The 20708-nt window shown below is 40.5% G+C and overlaps 1 protein-coding gene across 2 annotated transcripts; it reads left to right on the forward strand.

The window, feature by feature from the left end:
* Positions 1–33: 33 nt before the first annotated feature.
* On the forward strand, positions 34–19441 carry TRIM34 (tripartite motif containing 34). Of its 2 annotated transcripts, XM_030918049.1 has the most exons (9): positions 64–117; positions 6269–6383; positions 7212–7711; positions 9105–9200; positions 9924–10154; positions 16204–16226; positions 17453–17553; positions 17858–17884; positions 18187–19441. In XM_030918049.1, exons 2-9 carry the CDS (start codon positions 6344–6346, stop codon positions 18750–18752), a joined length of 1584 nt encoding a protein of 527 aa, XP_030773909.1. In that variant the 5' UTR covers positions 64–117; positions 6269–6343; the 3' UTR covers positions 18753–19441. The 2 variants fall into 2 exon arrangements, with proteins under 2 accessions (XP_010362846.1, XP_030773909.1); XM_010364544.1 differs by lacking the exon at positions 6269–6383 and having other exon boundaries at positions 34–117.
* Positions 19442–20708: the final 1267 nt, after the last annotated feature.

The following is a 20708-nucleotide window of genomic DNA, read 5'->3' on the forward strand; positions in this document are numbered from 1 at the left end:
GGAGGGAGGGACTTCTTCACACAGAGGAACCTCATTTGTTGAATGAATCCTGACCACACCCACCCTGGCTTTTCTTCACCTCTTCAACCAGGAGCCGAGATTTCTGTTGGTCTGAAGGTGTGTGGTGAGGTTTGTGGGGGGTAGAGGGTATGAGACTCCAGGAGAAAAGTTCTCAGTGAAGTTAGGAGAATTTGATTTATGGCCCCAAGGCTGCCCTGCTCTGTCGGGAGCAAAGGCTGGCTTGCAGGCTTCCTGCTTTGAGTGCGCACTGATAGCAGCCTAGAGTCTGGGGAGGGACAGCCTTGAAAGCAGTGTTAAAGAGGCAGAAGGCCGCCTTTGTTTTCTGGAGTGTCTTTTTTTTTTTTTCTCCAGGCTGAATCCAGTTCCATTCCCTTCCTATTGTATAATTTTGATTTTCTACCTTGCAAAGGAAACTGAATTCTCTCTCTCTCTCTTAAAGAGATGAACAGAAGGTCTCTTATTTTCCACTTCCTCCCTCCTCAAAAGAGAAGTTGGTGAGAAGAGGTCTCTGTTTTCCAAGTGTGTGCAGGGCTTAGCTCCTAGTATGCAGCATGAGATAGAATGGAGCCATGGGTGCATGACCAGGGGAATATTGAAGCGGGTTCTTTCTCTGCCCTCCTGGCAACCACTAAGCGGCTTTCTGAGGCCATCCTCACGTATTCTTAGTCTTTGGCCTGCCTGACTAGAGCAGGTTGAGTGATCTGACTGCTGCACACTGCTCTGTTCCCTCTTACCCTGTGTCTTTCTGCAGGTCATCTCAGGGCTCTCTTTGCACATCCCTGAACATACTGTTTACTTTTACTTCAGTAACCCATGTACCACCAGCGTCTTCACCTGTCTCAGAACTTGTTCCTCATCATTCTTCCTCTTAGACACACCTTTGCATTGATTTATAACCTCAATTTCTTATTGTTTTTCTTTGCTCACAACTACTTAACAGAAGTTGTTTATTGTGGGCTCAGAAGGAGCCCACAGATTTAATCTTCTTGTTAAGAATTTGACATACAGTATGTCCTATCTTAAGCTCACTTGTGAGCAATTTGCACCTTGATTGATATGTTACAGATATTCCAACACATGCCATTCTGGCCTCTGCTCTCACGCCTCAGAGTTCACTGAAACTGCCATCCTCCTGGGTAGAATCCATGTCTGCCTACATACTGACGGTCTCCCAGAGGCGTCTAGTCAGGCACGAGGCCCAATATATGGGACAATATTGATTATAAAGGAGGCTGCTGATGTAAAAATGTGCAATTAGCATCCATTCAGCATTCAGTAAATGTGAAATATATGTGGAAGCCTACATTCTAATTAGACAGCAATCATAGACCATATCAATGAAAGATAGAGTACACAAGAAGATGACTAATACTATGGAGTAACATCTATAAGAAGTTAAATTAGGGTAAGGACTCTGTAAAGACCTCATAAAGGCCTTGCAACTTTAAATAGTTTTTATGAAAGTTTTTAATAGTTTTCATTGTAAGAAGAACACTTTTGAATAGAATCTTAAGAATGTGAGGAAATTAAAGTCTTTAATGGTTTTTCCCTGCGCTTAAAAGGAGAACAGTGTGGATACAGAAGGTTGAGATGGGAGTGTGCAGGGAGAGTAATAAAAGGTGAGCTCTGGCCAGAAGTGGTGGCTCATGCTTGTAATCCCAGCACTTTGGGAGGACAAGGCGGGAGGATCAACAGAGATCAGGAGTTCAAAACCAGCCTGGCCAACGTGGTGAAACCCTGTCTCTACTAAAAAAATGCAAAAATTAGCTGGGCATGGTGGTAGATGCCTGTAGTCCCAGCTACTTGGGAGGCTGAGGTAGGAGAATCGCTTGAATCCGGGAGGTGGAGGTTGCCGAGATCTTGCCATTACACTCCAGTCTTCCAGCCTGGGGGACAAGAGTGAGACTCTGTCTCAAAAAAAAAAAAAAAAAAAAAAAAAAAGATGAGCTCTGAGGATTGAGGCAGTGGGAAGGGATGTGCGATGTGGACCTAACTGGACCATTATGAAGTCTGGCCTCACTCTGGATAGCATGGGTTTGAACAGAAGAGTGACATGATTGACATCTGCTTTAAGGTGATCACTCTGTTTACTGATGTAAGAACAGAGATGAGAGCAGAGTGAAGAAGGGCAATCATGGCTGGGCACAGTAACTCATGCCTATAATCCTAGCACTGTGGGAGGCCAAGGCAGGTGGATCACTTGAGGTGGATCATGAGTTTGAGACCACCCTGGCCAAGATGGTGAAACTCTGTCTCTACTAAAAATACAAAAATTAGCCAGGCGTGGTAGCAGGCACCTGTAATCCCAGCTACTCGGGAGGCTGAGGCAAGAGAATCATTTGAACCCGGCAGGCAGAGGTTGCAGTGAGCCAAGATCACGCCACCACACTACAACCTGGCTAACAAGAGCGAAACTCTGTCTCAAAAAAAAAAAAAGGAAGGGCAATGATAGTATCAGCAAGACTAGTTGAAGAACAATTTCCTGAATTCAGGTGATTTCTACCGGAGTGGTGGCAGTTGAGGTGGTTGGAACTAATTTGAAAAAAAAAAAAAAAAAAAACTCTTTCAGCATATTGACCAAAATATATAGATTGAGCCCTGGACTCTAAGGAGTAGCTGAAGCAAGAACTCAGTACATCGAGGAATGGGGAGGAGATGTTACGATGTTTCTGAGCTCTCCAGGCCTCTGGATGTCAAAACAGGCTCTACTTTCCTTACTGGCAGTTCCTGACCAAGGAACCAGAAGAAGTGTCTAGGATATTGTCTAGAAACTTCAAAAGACATCCTCCCCTAAAAGTCACTCTTAGACATACTCTAATTTTACTATCTACCTGCAAAGAGACTTAAAGTTTGCATTATCATATCCAGATGTTAGGAGTCCAGATGTTAGGAGAAGACTCAAAAGAAGGGTACAATCACCTGGCAGCTATGGTAACCAGGTAACCTGGGAGTTCTGTCAGGCCCATGACACTCATGTTCCCTTCTCTACCTCCCTGACTGCTGCTGGGCTTGAGCCACATTGGGAAGTGGTGGGGTCATTTCTCACACGTGGGACCCTGGTCCTCTGCACTTTTCTTATTCTTTTGTTATTATGGTGGCAGCAGCTTTGGCATCAACATGCAGCCTCACTGTGAACATGAAGTCACAGCCCGTGGCAGAATGCATGTTCTACTGCTTCCTCTCCTGGAGTCCCCCAGTATTTCTAACTATTGGTTGGATACTGATTGGAATAAAAGATAACAAAGAACCCCACATCTGTGGTTGGCTCATAGCTTTAGCCATAACCAGGGGTGAATATTATCATATCATGTAAACTCCTGGTCTTACTAGTCATCAGATCCTGGTCTGACCAATGGTCATTGCAGCCAGGGGCTACCAGTATATCTCTTGTATGATTTTTAGTATCTGTACCATTGGCTGGATGACATTCGCCAGCCTACTTTCAGCCTTTTTTCCTCCTTAAGGTCTTTTGATGGATGGTTAGAGGAATAGACAGGTCTCGAGGCCTAGATTTATCTCCATATAGCTTTTTATCGTACCCCATCCTTTTGCCAAGCATAGGAAAGATTCCTAGGTTGTCACATATCACAGATCTTTCTTTCACTATCAAACCTGTTCAATTATATTAGTTTCCTAGCACAGTTGTAACCAATTATCACAAACTAGATGACTTAAATAATAGGAATCTATATCACAGCTCAGGAGTCCAGAAGTCCAAAACCAAGATGGTGGCAAACTTGATTTTTTTCAGAAGGCTCTATGTGAAAATGGGTTCTATTCCTCTCCCCTAACTTCTCGTGGTTTCTAGCAAACCTTGGCATTCTTTGGCTTATACCTGTGCTACTTCCGTCTCTGTCTCTATTGTCACATGGCTTTCTTTCCTGTGTGTTTGTATGTCCTCTCCTCTTAAAAAAACACAGGTCAAGGCCGGGTACAGTGGCTCATGCCTGTAATCCCAGCACTTTGGGAGGCTGAAGCAGGTGGATCACCTGAGGTCGGGAGATTGAGACCAGCCTGGCCAACATGGTGAAACCCCATCTCTACTAAAAATATAAAACTTAGCTGGGCGTGGTGGCATATGCCTATAATCCCAGCTACTCAGGAGACTGAGGCAGGAGAATCGCTTGAACCTAGGAGGCGGGGGTTGCAGTGAGCCGAGGTCGCGCCATTGTACTCCAGCCTGGGCGACAGAGCGAAACTCCATCTCAAAAAGAGAAAAAAAACACAGATCTTTAAATTTAGGGCCTGTCTTTATCCAGTATGACCTCATCTTAACTTGATTACACCTGCAAAGATGTAGTTTTCAAATAAGGTCATATTCATACAAGCAAACATATTTTTGTGGAGGGTATAATTCTATCTACTAGAACAAGTATCAAAATGTTACTCACTGCCTACTGAGAGCCACCCTTTTTCCTTTTGCCTCACAGTTCCTTGTCTAAACTGACCTCAGGTTCCGAGAATTGGCATTGTATCATCATGCCACTACTCTGTGGTGCACCCTCTGGCTGACCACAAGCAATAATTGCAGGTTTCTTTTGCCATTTGCACTCATTTAGCTTAACTCCGCAGGCGGAATACAGGACAGGAGATATAGCATGCAGGCAGGGCTGCTTCAGGTAAGCTCTCAGTGAAGATTTTTTTTTTTTTTTCTTGACAGAGTCTCTCTCTGTTGCCTAGGCTGGAGTGTAGTGGCGCCATCTCGGCTCACTGCAAGCTCTGCCTCCCCTGTTCACGCCATTCTCCTGCCTCAGCCTCCCGAGTAGCTGGGACTACAGGCGCCCACCACCATGCCTGGCTAATTTTTGTATTTTTAGTAGAGATGGGGTTTCACCTTGTTAGCCAGGATGGTCTATATCTCCTGACCTCGTGATCTGCCAGCCTCAGCCTCCCAAGGTGCTGGGATTACAGGTGTGAGCCACCGCGCCCGGCCTCAGTGAGAATTCTTACATTGGTACAAGACCATGTGGATGTGTGTGAAACTAACGTAGCTTAGATAAATCTTACATCAACAGACTGATTCCCTTGTAAAGACCATGAACATAGCTTCCAGAGCCCTACAGAGAATATTTTGTTACAAGAGTCTCAGCCCTCTTACGGAAGATGAGGTCTGTGCTTACCAAAAAAATAAAAATGAAATAATATACCAGGGGATGGTGATGGGGATGTCTTTTTTATAGGAAGGAAGGACTTAAGCCTAATGATATCCCTTTTTTCCCCCACATGTCTAGTCTGACTTCCAATCTTATTTCCTTTACCTCACCCTATTTCCCACCCTCATCTGCTTCTCTCTATTTCCTCTGTTAACTTGTCCTGCATCCTCCCATCCCTGCCCTCACCTCCTATTCACTGGAAAGAGACTGTCACTTTTACTTCATTTAGGAAGTGTCACATATCCAGGTTCCTCTAGGCTCATGTGATGCCAAGGCCTAGGGCTTTTTGCATACCAACCACACATTTAAAAACTTTCGAAGATGTTATGATGCTACGTCCTCCATGAATGGGGCATTCACTTACATAATTCCTTCTACCTAAAATATTTGTTTTCTTTCTCATTCTGTATTCCTTTCTCATTATTCAGCTTTCATTAAACTCTTACTTATCCAGCAAGATATCTTGGATAGTTCTCTACTTAGCAAATTATTTGATTTTCTAAAAACCTATACCTCTCTATGATGGTGTTTTTTACACCTTCATAGGTGTAATTTTTACTATTTTACACTTTATGATTATATAATTAACTTCTATCTTGTTTAGGTGACTATTTACTTTATTCTGGCTAATACCATCTGTTCATACTCAACTTTGAATTTTAATCCATTTCCTAGATTTTAATCACGGAAGATAATATGTCTTCAGTGAGAATTTCCAAAATAAACACAGGAATAATTGGCATTCAATTAGTGGATGTGGATTTAACACAGACAGAACTTCATTGCTCCTAAATGTAGTCTCCCCTTATATATTGGGACATCTCTCCCATGACCGACAGCCATCTCCTTGGTATTTCTATTCCTCAATGATCTGACATTGGTATGAATCTGTAATCTATGTGTAATTCAGCTGGTTACACCCCCTCCCCCAACAAATACACACCTTTGGGTTCCTATCAACCTCTGTAACATCCTTCATGCCAAGATGAAATCCTACCATCTATAAACACAAGACCCCCTAGAAATTATCAGCTTATGTGGTTTCCTCCATTTCTACACTCTCATAACACTGGATCCCAATCTATTTCTTTCAGGCTTTACCTCTGCTTTTCTTTGTTTAAATAAGTGGAGTAGCATGGCGACCTCTGAAAGAGAACTCTGAGGATATTATGGTCACTCCAATTCTACCTATTGAATTGGATGATCTTTGTAAGTCATTTAATTTTATTTATTCATCTGAAGAAAGGGAGTACTCTTATTTCTCAAGAATTTTTGAAGGAGGAACAAATAGGCCAAAGTGATTTTTAAATTGTAACTGGTAATGAAATCTCCATATTATGGTCATTGCTGTTTCTGTGAGTATCTCTGGAAAGTGTGTGAGGGCATGGGAGGATTTTGTGTGGGTGGATGTGTTAGAAGGTGAGCACTTCTTCACGGGAAACCAAATCTGGGGTTCCAAAGTTCAGCTATTGAAGAATTTCCAAATAATGGGAAAGAAAAATGAAACACTGATAAAGTTTTAGTCGTCTATGGAGAGACAGGGATTTTTTTTTTATATATTTATCAAACATTGTGCTTCTCTGTGTTCTAAACACTGAGGCTATAGCAGTAAAAAAAGAAAGTGCCTAATCTATGTGTAGATTATATTTTAGAAAGAAGACATAGACATTTTAAAATAGATAGTGATAATAAGAGAAAGATGGCAAATGTACACTGAATGATGAGTTTGTGGTTGTGCTGTAGTTAAGTTTGTCTTATCAGGCCCTTCTGTGAAGGGACATGTAAGGAGAAAGTTGAAAAATGTATAAACGAAAGTTATGCAAATAGCAACAGGAGGGTAATTCTAGGCTGAGTAATGAACAAGTGCAAAAGCCTTGAGGCATTAACAGCTTGCCCAGACCACTTTCAGCCATTGTTGGTTTCTCTTCCTCATCTTTGTTCTTTAATGTTGCAGTCTTGGCCAGTCTTTGATGTGTGCGCAATTAGAATGCTTTTTATTTGTACCATTCTTATACCATCCCCTTTCAATCTTCTCAGCCATCCAGGGGTCTTTAACCAGAAGAGAGAGGAGAGCCTCAGGAGTTAGGAGCAGAAGAAGCCAGGGAAGCAGTGCAATGGCTTCAAAAATCTTGCTTAACGTGCAAGAGGAGGTCACTTGTCCCATCTGCCTGGAGCTGTTGACAGAACCCTTGAGTCTAGGCTGTGGCCACAGCCTCTGCCGAGCCTGCATCACTGTGAGCAACAAGGAGGCAGTGACCAGCCCGGGAGGAAAAAGCAGCTGTCCTGTGTGTGGTACCAGTTACTCATTTGAAAACCTACAAGTTAATCAGCATCTGACCAACATAGTGGAGAGACTCAAGGAGGTCAAGTTGAGCTCAGACAATGGGAAGAAGAGAGATCTCTGTGGTCATCATGGAGAGAAACTCCTACTCTTCTGTAAGGAGGACAGGAAAGTCATTTGTTGGCTTTGTGAGCGGTCTCAGGAGCACCGTGGTCACCACACAGTCCTCACGGAGGAAGTATTCAAGGAATGTCAGGTAGGGCCCTAGATGGAGGGAGTTGGGGCAGAAGATGGTAGTTGGTGGAAAGTCTCACCCTTTCATCCTTCTTTTTTGTTGTTGTTGAGACGGAGTCTCACTGTGTCACCCAGGCTGGAGTGCAGTGATGTGATCTCTACTCACTGCAACCTCTGCCCTCCAAGTTCAAGAGATTCTCCTGCCTCAGCCTCCCGAGCAGTTAGGATTATAGGCACCTGCCACCGCGCCGAGCAATTTTTTTTTTTTTTTTTTTAGTAGAGATGGAGCTTCACCATCTTGGCCAGGCTGGTCTTAAACTCCTAATCTCACAATCCACCCACCTCAGCCTCCCAAAGTGCTGGGATTCCAGGCGTAAGCCACCACACCCAGCCTTTTTTTTTTTTTTTTTTGTGAGCAATAAAGGTTTTTAATCACCTGGGTGCAGGCGGACTAAGTCAGAAAAAGGAGCCACCCCTTTTCATCCTTCTTTACCCCTTGTGGAATCATAATTCTGAGTCCCTTGATCATCTCCATGTATATCTTTCACCCTGTGCTCAGCTTCCAATGCCCGGGGTACATTCCTGCGTATTCCTTTGGTTTACATAACAGATGATCCTAGAGTACAGTCTCTTAGCCAAGAGTGAGAGATTTTTGTTTTGTTTTTTCCTTTTTCATTGTATAGGTGATAAATTCCTTCCTAAGTTAGCTCTCTTGCTTCTCTAAGCAGGATAATTGCTCAGGAACATTGTGGACTGAACGAGGAAAGAGCATTGATAAGAGGAAAGGACTTTCCTTTCTGCAGGGTAAATACTTACTCTAAGGAAAGAGAGAATCAGGCTACTCCTCTTGAGGGGTATTGATTTTCTTTTCTTTTTCTTTCTTTCTTTTTTTTTTTTTTTTTTTTTTTTTTTTCTGTTGTTGTTGAGACGGAGTCTCGCTCTGTCGCCCAGGCTGGAGTGCAGTGGCCAGATCTCAGCTCACTGCAAGCTCCGCCTCCCGGGTTTACGCCATTCTCCTGCCTCAGCCTCCGGAGTAGCTGGGACTACAGGCGCCCGCCACCTCGCCCGGCTAGTTTTTTTTTTTTGTATTTTTAGTAGAGACGGGGTTTCACCTTGTTAGCCAGGATGGTCTCGATCTCCTGACCTCGTGATCCGCCCGTCTCGGCCTCCCAAAGTGCTGGGATTACAGGCTTGAGCCACCGCGCCCGACCGAGGGGTATTGATTTTCATCACAATGAATAAACAATACATTCATCTCCTCAAATTTTTCCCCATGTCATAGATTCTAATCACCAGCTTCACAGTTTCTGTAAATTGCTTTTTTTCTGGGATCAACTTGATTTTTTCTCTGTTGTCCTCTATCCAGATACTGAGAAAGCTCATAGCTTGACTCTAGTGTGATTCCCTTCTCATAGGAGAAACTCCAGGCAGTCCTCAAGAGGCTGAAGAAGGAGGAACAGGAAGCTGAGAAGCTAGAAGCTGACATTAGAGAAGAGAAAACTTCCTGGAAGGCAAGAGGAGATTCTGAAGGATTTCTGAGACAGGAAGCTTGACAGGACCTTAATCCGAGGAGGCCTCATCCTTTTATTCCTTGACATTGCATGAGTCCTGAAGCCATCTGATTAGTTCTCTTCTCTGTCCTGTCCCTGTTGGGGGTGGAGGCTAGAAAGTGGACATGTTACAATTACACACACATACTGGAACTAAGCACAAAGATGGACTCTATGATGAGGAAGGCTAGCAAATACTGTGTTCCATTGCCCTTTTCCTGTGAGGCTCTACTACTTCTGGTGGAATACACCATATAAAGGACTACAGTTTTCCTCAAGATTCAAGTTAGGAGTGTGGTAAGGCAGGCAGTCATGAATATCCAGGAAAGTGGTCTAGAAGCTAAGCCTTATGTTTTACATTTTGTCTGAGGGTTAGCCTAGATAAGACAGTTTGAGGTCATTGTTTTGGCAAGGACTGAAAGGAAAATAGTAGGAAAAAATAGCTTCCCTCTAAGTACCTCTATTGCTTCTACTCCTTGCTGATTTGAACTCCCTGAAAAAAAAAACATATCTATATATAGATAATATAGGTATATATATATACAGATATACAGATAATATAAATACACACACACATATGTGTCTGTGTGTGTGTGTGTATTTCCCTACTGGCTCCTAATCCCTTGCACAATAGGCCCTTAGCCTGACAAACTTATTACATCTCTCTCTTGTCCATCCTTGCAGTATCAGGTACAAACTGAGAGACAAAGGATACAAACAGAATTTGATCAGCTTAGAAGCATCCTAAATAGTGAGGAGCAGAGAGAGCTGCAAAGATTGGAAGAAGAGGAAAAGAAGAGGCTGGATAAGTTTGCAGAGGCTGAGGATGAGCTAATTCAGCAGAAGCAGTTGGTGAGAGAGCTAATCTCAGATGTGGAGTGTCGGAGTCAGTGGTCAGCAATGGAGCTGCTACAGGTAAGAAGGTTCACTCAATCTGAGATTCTGGGAACACAGTTCCCTTCTGTGTCCTTGCGTTCTCATGCTGGTGGTGACACTAAGGGGTTTCTTTGGCCTTGCGGTGCTGCCTTGTCATCCATTCTAGATGTCATGCACATGAATGACATTTTTATTAATTTATGAAGTAAGGGAATATATTTTACCTTGCAGAGAAGATCCATGATATCTAGTTATAGCCTCTAGGCCCCTGTTATATGTGATCTAGTGTCGGGCATTCACCAGACTTCTCTTTACTCGGATTAGTCACAGGTAAACACATGGATTTTCAGGTTTAAGAGCATACACATTTAAGGAATGTGTTCTATTTAAGTTTAAAATATGCTTATTTGTTATTGTAAATGTTCCCTGTTAATTTTTTTTTTTTTTTTTTTTTTTTGAGGCGGAGTCTTGCTCTGTCGCCCAGGCTGGAGCGCAGTAGCATGATCTCGACTCACTGCAAGCTCCGCCTCCCGGGTTCATGCCATTCTCCTGCCTAGCCTCCCAAGTAGCTGGGACTACAAGTGCCCGCCACCATGCCTGGTTAACTTTTTTTGTATTTTTAGTAGAGATGGGGTTTCACCGTGCTAGCCAGTATGGTCTTGATCTCCTGACCTCATGATCCGCCCACCTCGGCCTCCCAAAGTGCTGGGATTACAGGCCTGAGCCACCGTGCCCAGCCCCCTGTCAATTTTTTTAAAACATAAAGTGATAGAATATTGAGCCTTTTGGGGAGACAGATGGACAAATTTATATAGACAGACAGTGCTTTCCTTTCTTTGCTGAATTTCCAAATATTTCCTTTTTAAGATTTGGAACGAAGCAGCAGAGTAACTGATTTTCATTTGTTGAATTGTTTCCTTTGTCTCTGGTGCTTATATCCCAGCTTTTTAAAAATTCCTTTTTCCTTTTGTCTTCTTTTCTTGTTTAAATTTCAGATTACTCTGGAACAGAAATTTCTAAACATATTTTACACTCATTAGTATGGCTATAATTTAAAAAGATGGACAATACCAAGTGTTGGGGAAGATGTGAAGAAATTGAAACCTTCTTGAATTGCTCATAGAGATGTAAAATAGTAAAGCTACTTAGAAAAACTGCTTGGCAGTTGCTCAGAAACGTAAAGAGAGTTCTCATGTGGCCTAGCCGTTCCATTCCTACCTATATACCTAGAAGAACTGAATACATATATCTGTGCATAAACTTATATATGAAAGTTCACAGCAGTATTGTTCAAAAATAAAAACAACTCAAATCTCCTTAACTGATGAATGAATAAGCAAAATGTGTTATATCCAAACAATGTAATATTGTTTAGCTATGAAAAATAATGAATTAATAATACATGCTATGACATGGATGCACCTTGAAAACATTATAAATGAAAGAAGGCAAGCACAAAGTTCTTTTTTTGTATGATTCCATTTATATGAAAGTCTGTAAGTAGCAAATCCATAATATAGAAACTAGATTAGTGGGCCAGGGCTCTGGGGAAGAATTAATAGGAAGTAATTGCTAATTAGTGGACAATTTCTATTTGTAGAGATGAAAATGATCTGGATTTACTGTGCAACGATGGTTGCACTACATTGTGAATATATTAAAACCTGTTAAATTGTGCACTGTAAAGGGCAAATCTTATGGTATTTGAACTACATCTCAGTAAAAACAAAAGCAAAAAGGTTCCATAGGCCCTTTTTTATGGTTCTTCCTTAAGCTCTTCACAACCCTTTGAATCGCCACCTTCACAAAAGAACAGTGTTTATGTCATTTGTCCACGCATTTGTCCCATTTAAGTCAGTCTTAGTTGCTATTTGGTCACTTGGAATTTAAAAATTATTGGTAGATCAAAAACTATAAATACTGTGGGATTAACATTTCACATCTAGATGTTAGCTTCAGAGAATGGCAAATGGAAAACTAAGGAACTTATTCTTTTATCTGAGTAGGGACTTTGGCTATTTCTTTCAATATGTTAAGATATATGCTGTTGTATTTGTGGTATTTCCCCTCCACAGTCCTGTCTCCTGAGAGTCCCTGTAACAGCTTTCTTTCTATATGGATTCTTATGATGGTGATTGGGATGGATGATGTTATCATATATCCATTGTTTGTTTGCTGGAGGGACTGATGTTCTTTGCATAAGAGCTACATTCAACACTTACTGCCGAAGAATGATCTAGACAGAAAGATGCTAAACTTGAAAATTGATGCAAAGGTTAGATGAGATTTTAGGTTATTTCCCTTATAAAAGAGATACTTTGATTTTTAATGCTTTCTGTAATAGTTTTATTATATTTGACCATTTTTATTTTTGAAAGAATGGAATGGTAGGTAGCTAAATGAGGGAATGAAGATGATAGTTATTATTTTAAAAACTTTTTATCAGATTTTTTAAAATTTTAGATTCAGGGGCACATGTACAGGTTTCTTATCAGGGTCTATTGCACAATGCTAGGGTTTGGGCTACATGGTACTCATTATTTTTGTCTTGTCAATATCCATTCCCCGTTTTTCTGGTAACAACACCTGGAATTACTCTTGAAAGGAAGACTAACATGTCTATTTCTATCCTTGTACTTGTTTAGACCTGAGAAAATCAGCACTATCGAGGATGAATGAGTTAATTATGTGTAAATCAGTGTATCCAATCCTTACGTCCCTACCAGCCACACTGTGATAATTTTTTTTTTTTTTTTTTTTTTTTTTTAAAGACAGAGTCTCGCTTTCTCGCCTAGGCTGGAGTGCAGTGGCGCAATCTCTGCTCACTGCAAGCTCCGCCTCCTGGGTTCACGCCATTCTCCTGCCTCAGCCTCCTGGGTAGCTGGGACTACAGGCGCCTGCCACCACGCCTGGCTAATTTTTTGTATTTTTAGTAGAGATGGGGTTTCACTGTGTTAGCCAGGATGGTCTCGATCTCCTGACCTCATGATCCGCCCGCCTCAGCCTCCCAAAGTGATGGGACTACAGGCCTGAGCCACCACACCCGGCCACTGTGGTTATTTTAAGTTGGGCATCTGACCCAATCCTGAATGCTTATGGGTGACAAAACTGTACTGTCATTACAGTGAAGAGAAGTTGTCCTTTTTAGCAGAAAATAATACCAGTGAAGATAATTCAAATAAAAAGATTCAAGTTGCTATCAATTAAAATCTGAGAATACAGTCAAAATATAGGGAAGAAATGAGAATTAATAGGCACAGAGAGGCCAGAATTTTGACAGAGGTTTGAGCTTCCAGAGCCATCTGTGACTAAAATAATACCTCTCTGGCCACAACCCTTACTTTCTTCCCAGTTAAGGCAATTTTAGTTGTTGAACAACAAAACTATACTAATAAAGAGAGCAAACCCATTTATTTGGTTGTACAGCAGCTGGTGTCATGAAAGAGTAAGGCCAAATATATTGGTACATCTTGCTCAAAACAAATTAACCCATAATGGTGATGATGGGGGAATGCAGATGACTAGCAGAAGTTAAGGATGGACTGCCTTGATAAAATGTTTTAGTGTCTGGGCCAGGGACTGAGTGAATATTGATACCATTTTGACAATAGGGCATAAGAAAGGAAACATGGTTGGTGAATAGCTTATGTTTTAGATATTCTTGGTTACTGGTGCCCGTTTTTTCTTCTTTGTGGAATGTAGTATTGTACCTGTACAAAATGAAGTCTAGCTGCTTTTTCTCATGGTCCAATAATGAGAGGCAGACAGACTTGGAAAAGAAGCGGATTTATTTTTTCAACTGGTTACAGAGAGAAGGTTGGAGTAACTTATCAGACCAACTCAGAGTTACAAGATTTTTTTCTGGAGCTTATATACATTTTAAGCTCTATGCCTTCATGTGGGAGTGCACCTACAAGCAGGAGTGTTTTATTCTTTAACTAGGGTTTGAGGTCTAGAGAGTTTTCTCTAGAATCTTGGAAAGTTTCTTAATCTTAAATGGGCCCTGGTACAAGGTGTATGTGTAAGAATGCTTTTATTATTTGATCAGACTTTAGGGTATGAGAAAACCCAGGCAGGGTCTTTAAAGGCTTTGTTTTCACATTTCAGCCCTGGTACTCAGGCACCAGCTTTTCCAATTCTTTAATGTTTAACTTATGCATTCATCAAAATTATAGTAAAGGGATAAGGGAAACTGATTGTTCTGGTTGCTGATCACACCTGACCTGCCACAGTATTATAGAAACATGATTACAGATAAAAGACAATGATTAGATATGTAAAGGCTGACAAAAAACAGCATCTATATGTGAGCTAAAATTAAGATTGGAGGCTGGGTGCAGTGGCTCACACCTATAATCCCAGCACTTTGGGAGACTGAGGTGGGTGGGTCATGAGGTCAGGAGATCGAGACCATTCTGGCTAACCTGGTGAAACCCCGTCTCTACTAAAAATACAAAAAAATTAACTGGGCATGGTGACATGTGCCTGTAGTCCCAGGTACTTGGGAGGCTGAGGCAGGAGAATCACTTGAACCAAGGAAGTGGAGGTTGCAGTAAGCCGAGGTCGCACTACTGCACTCCAACCTGGGTGACAGAGTGAGACTCCATCTCAAAAAAAAAAAAAAAGATTGGAAGAGGTTACGTATAGGTGGTGGATAGAGTAGGACTTTTCTGTCTGTACATAAAACCATGTCATCTGTAAAAAGAGATAGATTTACTACTTTCTTTCCAATATAGATGCTTTTTAAAAAATTAGTTTTTATTGGTACTTAATAAGTATATATATTTATGGGGTACATAGATTTTGACATAGGTGTATACAATGCATAATAATTACATCAGTCCATCAGGGTAAATGAGGTATCCATCACCTCAAGCATTTATCATTTCTTTGTGTTACCAACATTCAGATTATACTATTTTAATTATTTTAAATGCATAATAAATTATTTTTGACTATAGTCACCCTGTTGTGGTATCAAATACTAAATCTTATTCATTCTATCTAATTGCCAACATAGAGCCTTTTATTTCTTTTCTGTGACTAACTGCCCTGACTAGAACCTCCAATACCATGTTAAATAGAAGCAGTGAGAGCAGACATCCTTGTCTTTTCTGATCTTTGGGAAAAAGCATTCAGGTTTTCACCACAAAGTATGATGTTAGCTGTAGGTTTTTCATAGATGTGTTTCATCAGGCTGAGGGACCTGTCTTCTATTCCAAGTTTGTTACCATTCCTGTTTTATTTTTTTTTTATGAAAGTGTGCTGAATTTTACTGAATGCTTTTTTTTCATGTCTATTGAGATCATCATGTGGTTTTTATCCTTTATTTTATTAATATGGTATATTACATCAATTGTTTTTTTATGTTGAACCAACCTTGCATTTCTGGGATAAATTCTACTTGGCCATCAGGTATAATCTTTTTGCTGGATTGCCAGATTTGATTTTCTTATATTTTTGTTGAAGAATTTTGTATTTATATTCATAAGAGATATTGGCCTATGGTTTTCTTTTCTTGTGATGTCTTTGGTTCTTTTATCAGGGTTCTTTTATCAGGGTAGGATGAGCCTCATGTAGTGAATTAGGAAATGTTCCCTTCTCTTCTATATTTTTGAAATAATTTATGAAGTTTTGATATTATTTCTTTTTAAACCTTTGGCAGAATTCGCCAGTGAAGCCATCTGGGTAAGGCCTTTTCTCCGTAGGAAGTCTTTGATTTCCAACTTAATATCTTAACATGTTTTAGGCCTATTCATATTTTCTATGTGTTCTTTAATCAATATTGATAGTTTCTGTATTTCTAGGAATTTGTCTATTTCATTTAGATTATCTAATTTGTTGGCATACAGTTGTTCATCATTTTTATAATCCTTTTAATTTCCATAAGGTCAGTGGTAATATCCCATCTTTCATTCCCGATTTTTTTTTTCTTGGTGTATCTAGCTAAACGTTTGCCAATTTTGTTGACATTTTCATATAACTCACTTCTGATTTTTCCATTTTTTTTTCTATTGTTCTTCTTTCTTTCATTAGTCTTACACCAGTCTTTATACACTTTGACTCATGTTTTCTCTTTTCTTTCTAGGACATGAGTGGAATCATGAAATGGTGCGTATGGGTGGCCAGGAGTGGTGCTTGTGAGTTATAAAGAAGTGTTTGTAGCTATTAGAGTTATTTGGTGGTCAATCAGAACAAAAAAACCTCCCAGAGCAGTAAAATTTGGATGTAACTTTATCTTAAATTGCTGGTCCCAGATGAGTATTTGAGTGTTCCATAACTACTGAGAATGGACTCGATCCTATAGTAGTAAATTCAGTGATTGAAGTTCAGAGCTACAGCCAGAAAGGATATTACGGATGAGAGCTTTTACCGTCAGACTTCTGTGACTTCACTTGTTTAATTCATCCTCTGTCCCTGCATCCAGCCCTGGATCTTTTATTTTATATGTGTCTGTCATATCACATGGAGGGTCTTGTCAAATCCTAAAATAGGGCATGGAGACAGCTCCTTTATATTTACTTTGCTTACTTAGAAATAGAAGGTACCAGATCATTATGCAAGGTTCTCTTTAGATTTCCAAAAGCAGACTTGAGCCTCAGGATGGTAGCTTTGACTCCAGTGACGATAATTAATCTCTGCCTGTTCACACACTTTAGAAGCTCCTACGGAAAAGTGTAGTCCTTGTTCCTTATGTTGACCGTTGCCAGCCTACTTGGAAACATCAAGTTTCTTACAAACACATAAAATTCTAACATTTTTACTTAGGTGGTCATAACTTCTCCTTTGCCAAGTGTTCATGTTTCCCAGAGAATCCGAAATCTCAAATATGGGCCATCCCACTGGAGTTCAGGCTTTGAACTAGGGCACAGGCTCACAAGATTTCCCTACAGAGCCCCACATCACAGTCAGGATCTACAGTGCAGAATACTACATCTCTGGCCCCTCCCAGAAGACCCACTGAGATGCAGTGAGTTTTGCACATATCACTTACCATTTCTACAGGTAGCAAAGTATTTTCCTATGCATTGTTTTATCCAATTTTTTTATTATTTCCATTAGAGATCAAAGGAGGGTTTAATTATTTTATTTTTAAGGAAGAAACTGTACTTTCAAGAAATGAAGACCTTCCCAAGGCCACCCAGAGGATAAGAGGGAAAGTAGACACAGTCACATTTCTTCTGGATCCAGGGTCAGGCTCTCCCTTCTCCCCCTCCTCAGGCTGAGGGAGAAGGATTCAAGTGCATCAGTGATGTGAAGGAGATGAAACCAGTGATGTGGGAGGGATGGACACAGGATGAAAGATGTGGGGGTCAGACAATTTTTGTCATCCCTAGGAGTGAGATCTGGAGGCTGAAAAAGCCAAAAAAGGTTTCCAAGAAACTGAAGACTGTATTCCGTGCTCCAGATCTGAGTAGGATGCTGCAAATGTTTAGAGGTGAGGAGAAGCAAAGACTGTGGATGTGGGATTGTTGTGGTGTCAGGCAATAAACTGTCTAGGTGGGATAACTTAAAATTGAGGACAGAGAGAGGAGGGAGGTCAGAAAAAAAGCAATATTCTGTGATGAAGAGGATGCATTTACATGTAAGGAAAAATGGCTAGGTCTTTAGTTTATCTTTTAATTCACTAGCTCACAGCTTCAAGGTATTCCCTTCCCCTGTCCCTACTCCAAAGAATATATAGGTATCAGTGCTTACTCCTTTGTTTCTAATCAGCATCACTGAATCTTTTATTATTTCAGAACTGACAGCTGTCCAGTGCTACTGGGGTAAGAAAAAGTTACCGTCTTTAAATAACTGTTCCAATTACCTTCCAGAAGTTTATGGTTTCAATGATATCTTCTGATCTTAGCCTCATGCATTCTTAGCACCTCCCAAAACATTTGCCTAATGCATTTCTCCAGTGTTTTACCCCTCCCACAATTCATCAGTGCAAGTTTTTCAGTCACCTCCCAAGTTCCTTCATCACAATGTCACTAGATAAACTACTCCATATCTGTCACCTAGTCATATATATCACATAGTTGATTATATTCATATACATATATATACACTTTTTTTTTTCTTGCAGTGGATGTCACACTGAATTCAGTCAACCTAAATTTGAATCTTGTCCTTTCAGAAGATCAGAGACAAGTGATGTCTGTGCCAATTTGGCCTTTTCAGTGTTATAATTATGGTGTTTTGGGATCCCAATATTTCTTCTCTGGGAAACATTACTGGGAAGTGGATGTGTCCAAGAAAACTGCCTGGATCTTGGGAGTATACTGTAGAACATATTCCCACAATATAAAGTATGTTGTTAGAAGATGTGCAAATCATCAAAATGTTTACTCCAAATACAGACCTTTATTTGGCTACTGGGTTATAGGGTTACAGAATAAATGTAAGTATAGTGCCTTTGAGGAGTCTTTGTCCTCTGATCCCGAAGTTTTGACTCTCTCCATGGCTGTGCCTCCCTGCCGTGTTGGGGTTTTCCTAGACTATGAAGCAGGTATTGTCTCATTTTTCAATGTCACAAGCCATGGCTCCCTCATTTACAAGTTCTCTAAATGTTGCTTTTCTCAGCCTGTTTATCCATATTTCAATCCTTGGAACTGTCCAGCTCCCATGACGCTATGCCCACCAAGCTCTTGAATTTTCTCATTTCTTCACCTACAACTTTTTGTCTTGACTTATCTCCTGCAACTGACTCATCTGCAACATTCAGACCATTGCTTCCTTGTGGTTTCCCTTCTTTAGAACTTCTACTCATCTTTGAGATGTACAGTATATTTGGCTTGAGTCATGAGAGATGCTTATTTATTCATTTACTCTTTTTCATATTTTCAGAGAAAGTTACCTAATCCTTCCTAAAGACACAGTAGTATTGGTATAACATCTTTGCCTTCCCATTTGTCTGTATTTCGCTTTACCACTGATGTGAAGAGGCCCAAAGCCTGTTAGCCACCATCCATGCTACCTAGGTAGTCCATAGGAACCACCCCCATGACCACCACCAACATCAACTAAAGGTTCTTGGAGGGTATGTCAGTGTTTTGCTCAGGATATCCCAGATACATCAAGGAATCAAGGAGAGGAAAATACGAGCAATATGTGTGTTCAGAGTGAAGATTTTATGTCCAGAATATTTGAGCTCAAACCCTGTCTCTTGTTTTCTAATCATGATGAATACTTTCTCAGTTTCTTTTTCCTGAAATATAAATTGGGATTTAAGACTGTACTTCACTATTAAAATCATTGTGTAAAACTAAGTGTCGCTGAATGTAATGCACCAATTTAGTGTCTGGAACATAATAAATATTTGCTCTCATGATTACTAAAAAGTGTGAGCTGTGGTAATGTCCTGTGCAATAGTTTTGTGACCTTCAGAGGAATAGTAGTTGATTTTACTGAAGTCTCATTTTTCAAGTTCCCAGACTCCACTGTCAAGACCACTCCAATTTTAGTTTTGTTTTATAGAACTTTTTATGCTGAGAGTAGGACTCTTCTTTTTCTTTTTAATTGTACATATTTAAGATATATATATACTATTATGTTTTGATATATAATTTCATGGTAAAGTGATTACTACAGCCAAGTAAATTAATACATCCACTATATCATATAGTTACTGTGTGTGGGAGGGGGGTGGTGGTAAGTGCATTTAAAATCTACTTTCTTAGTAAATTCCCAGTATACAATACAATGTTAACGATAATCCTTGATATAGTTGGAATTTTTGTCCTTCCCAAATCTCATGTTGAAATGTAATCCCCAGTGTTGGAGGTGGGGCCTGGTGGGAGGTGATTGGATCATGGAGGGCCTAGCACCCATGGTAATTAATACATTCTTGCTGTGAGTTCATGGGAGATCTGGTTATTTAAGAGTATGGCACTTCATCCTCTCTCTCTATTGTTCCCACTCTTGCCAGTGATGTTCCTGCTCCTGCTAATGTTAGAATAGAAAAGTGATTATATTTGACAAAAAAAAAAAAAAAAATTAAGTTAGTACAACAATAAAAAAGTGTGATAGGCTGGGCACCTTGGCTTGTGCCAGTAATCCCAGCCAGGCACTTTGGGATCCCAGCCAGCACTTTGGGAGGCCGAGATGAGAGGGTTACCTGAGGTCAGGAGTTCAAGACCAGCCTGGCCAAAATGGCAAAACCCTGTCTCTACTAAAAATACAAAAATTAGCCGGACATGGTGGTGAGCCCCTGTAATCCCAGCTACTTGGGAGGCTGAGGCATGAGAATCGCTTGAACCTGGGAGGTGGTGATTACAGTGAGCCGAGATTTCACCACTGTACCCCAGCCTGGGCAACAAGAGCAAAACTCTGTCTCAAACAAAAAAAAAGTGTGAAAAAAGTGGTTTGTTGTAGATCACCAAAAAATTATGAAACATTGTTATACAATTCAATGCTAAGTTTTAAATCTCTGTAAAATGAATAGGTTAAAATTAACAACCTTACAATCAGGAAGAAGCAGAAAATTTCATAGAACCACAATAATAAAATGGTGTAAAAATTATAAAATTATATGTGTTCAAGTGCATAGAATGAGAGTACTTTTAAAGGGGGTCAGTTCTACAATCACGGAGAAAAAAAGACAGCCCT

Source organism: Rhinopithecus roxellana, chromosome 15, assembly GCF_007565055.1.
Source record: "Rhinopithecus roxellana isolate Shanxi Qingling chromosome 15, ASM756505v1, whole genome shotgun sequence".
NCBI lineage: Eukaryota > Metazoa > Chordata > Mammalia > Primates > Cercopithecidae > Rhinopithecus > Rhinopithecus roxellana.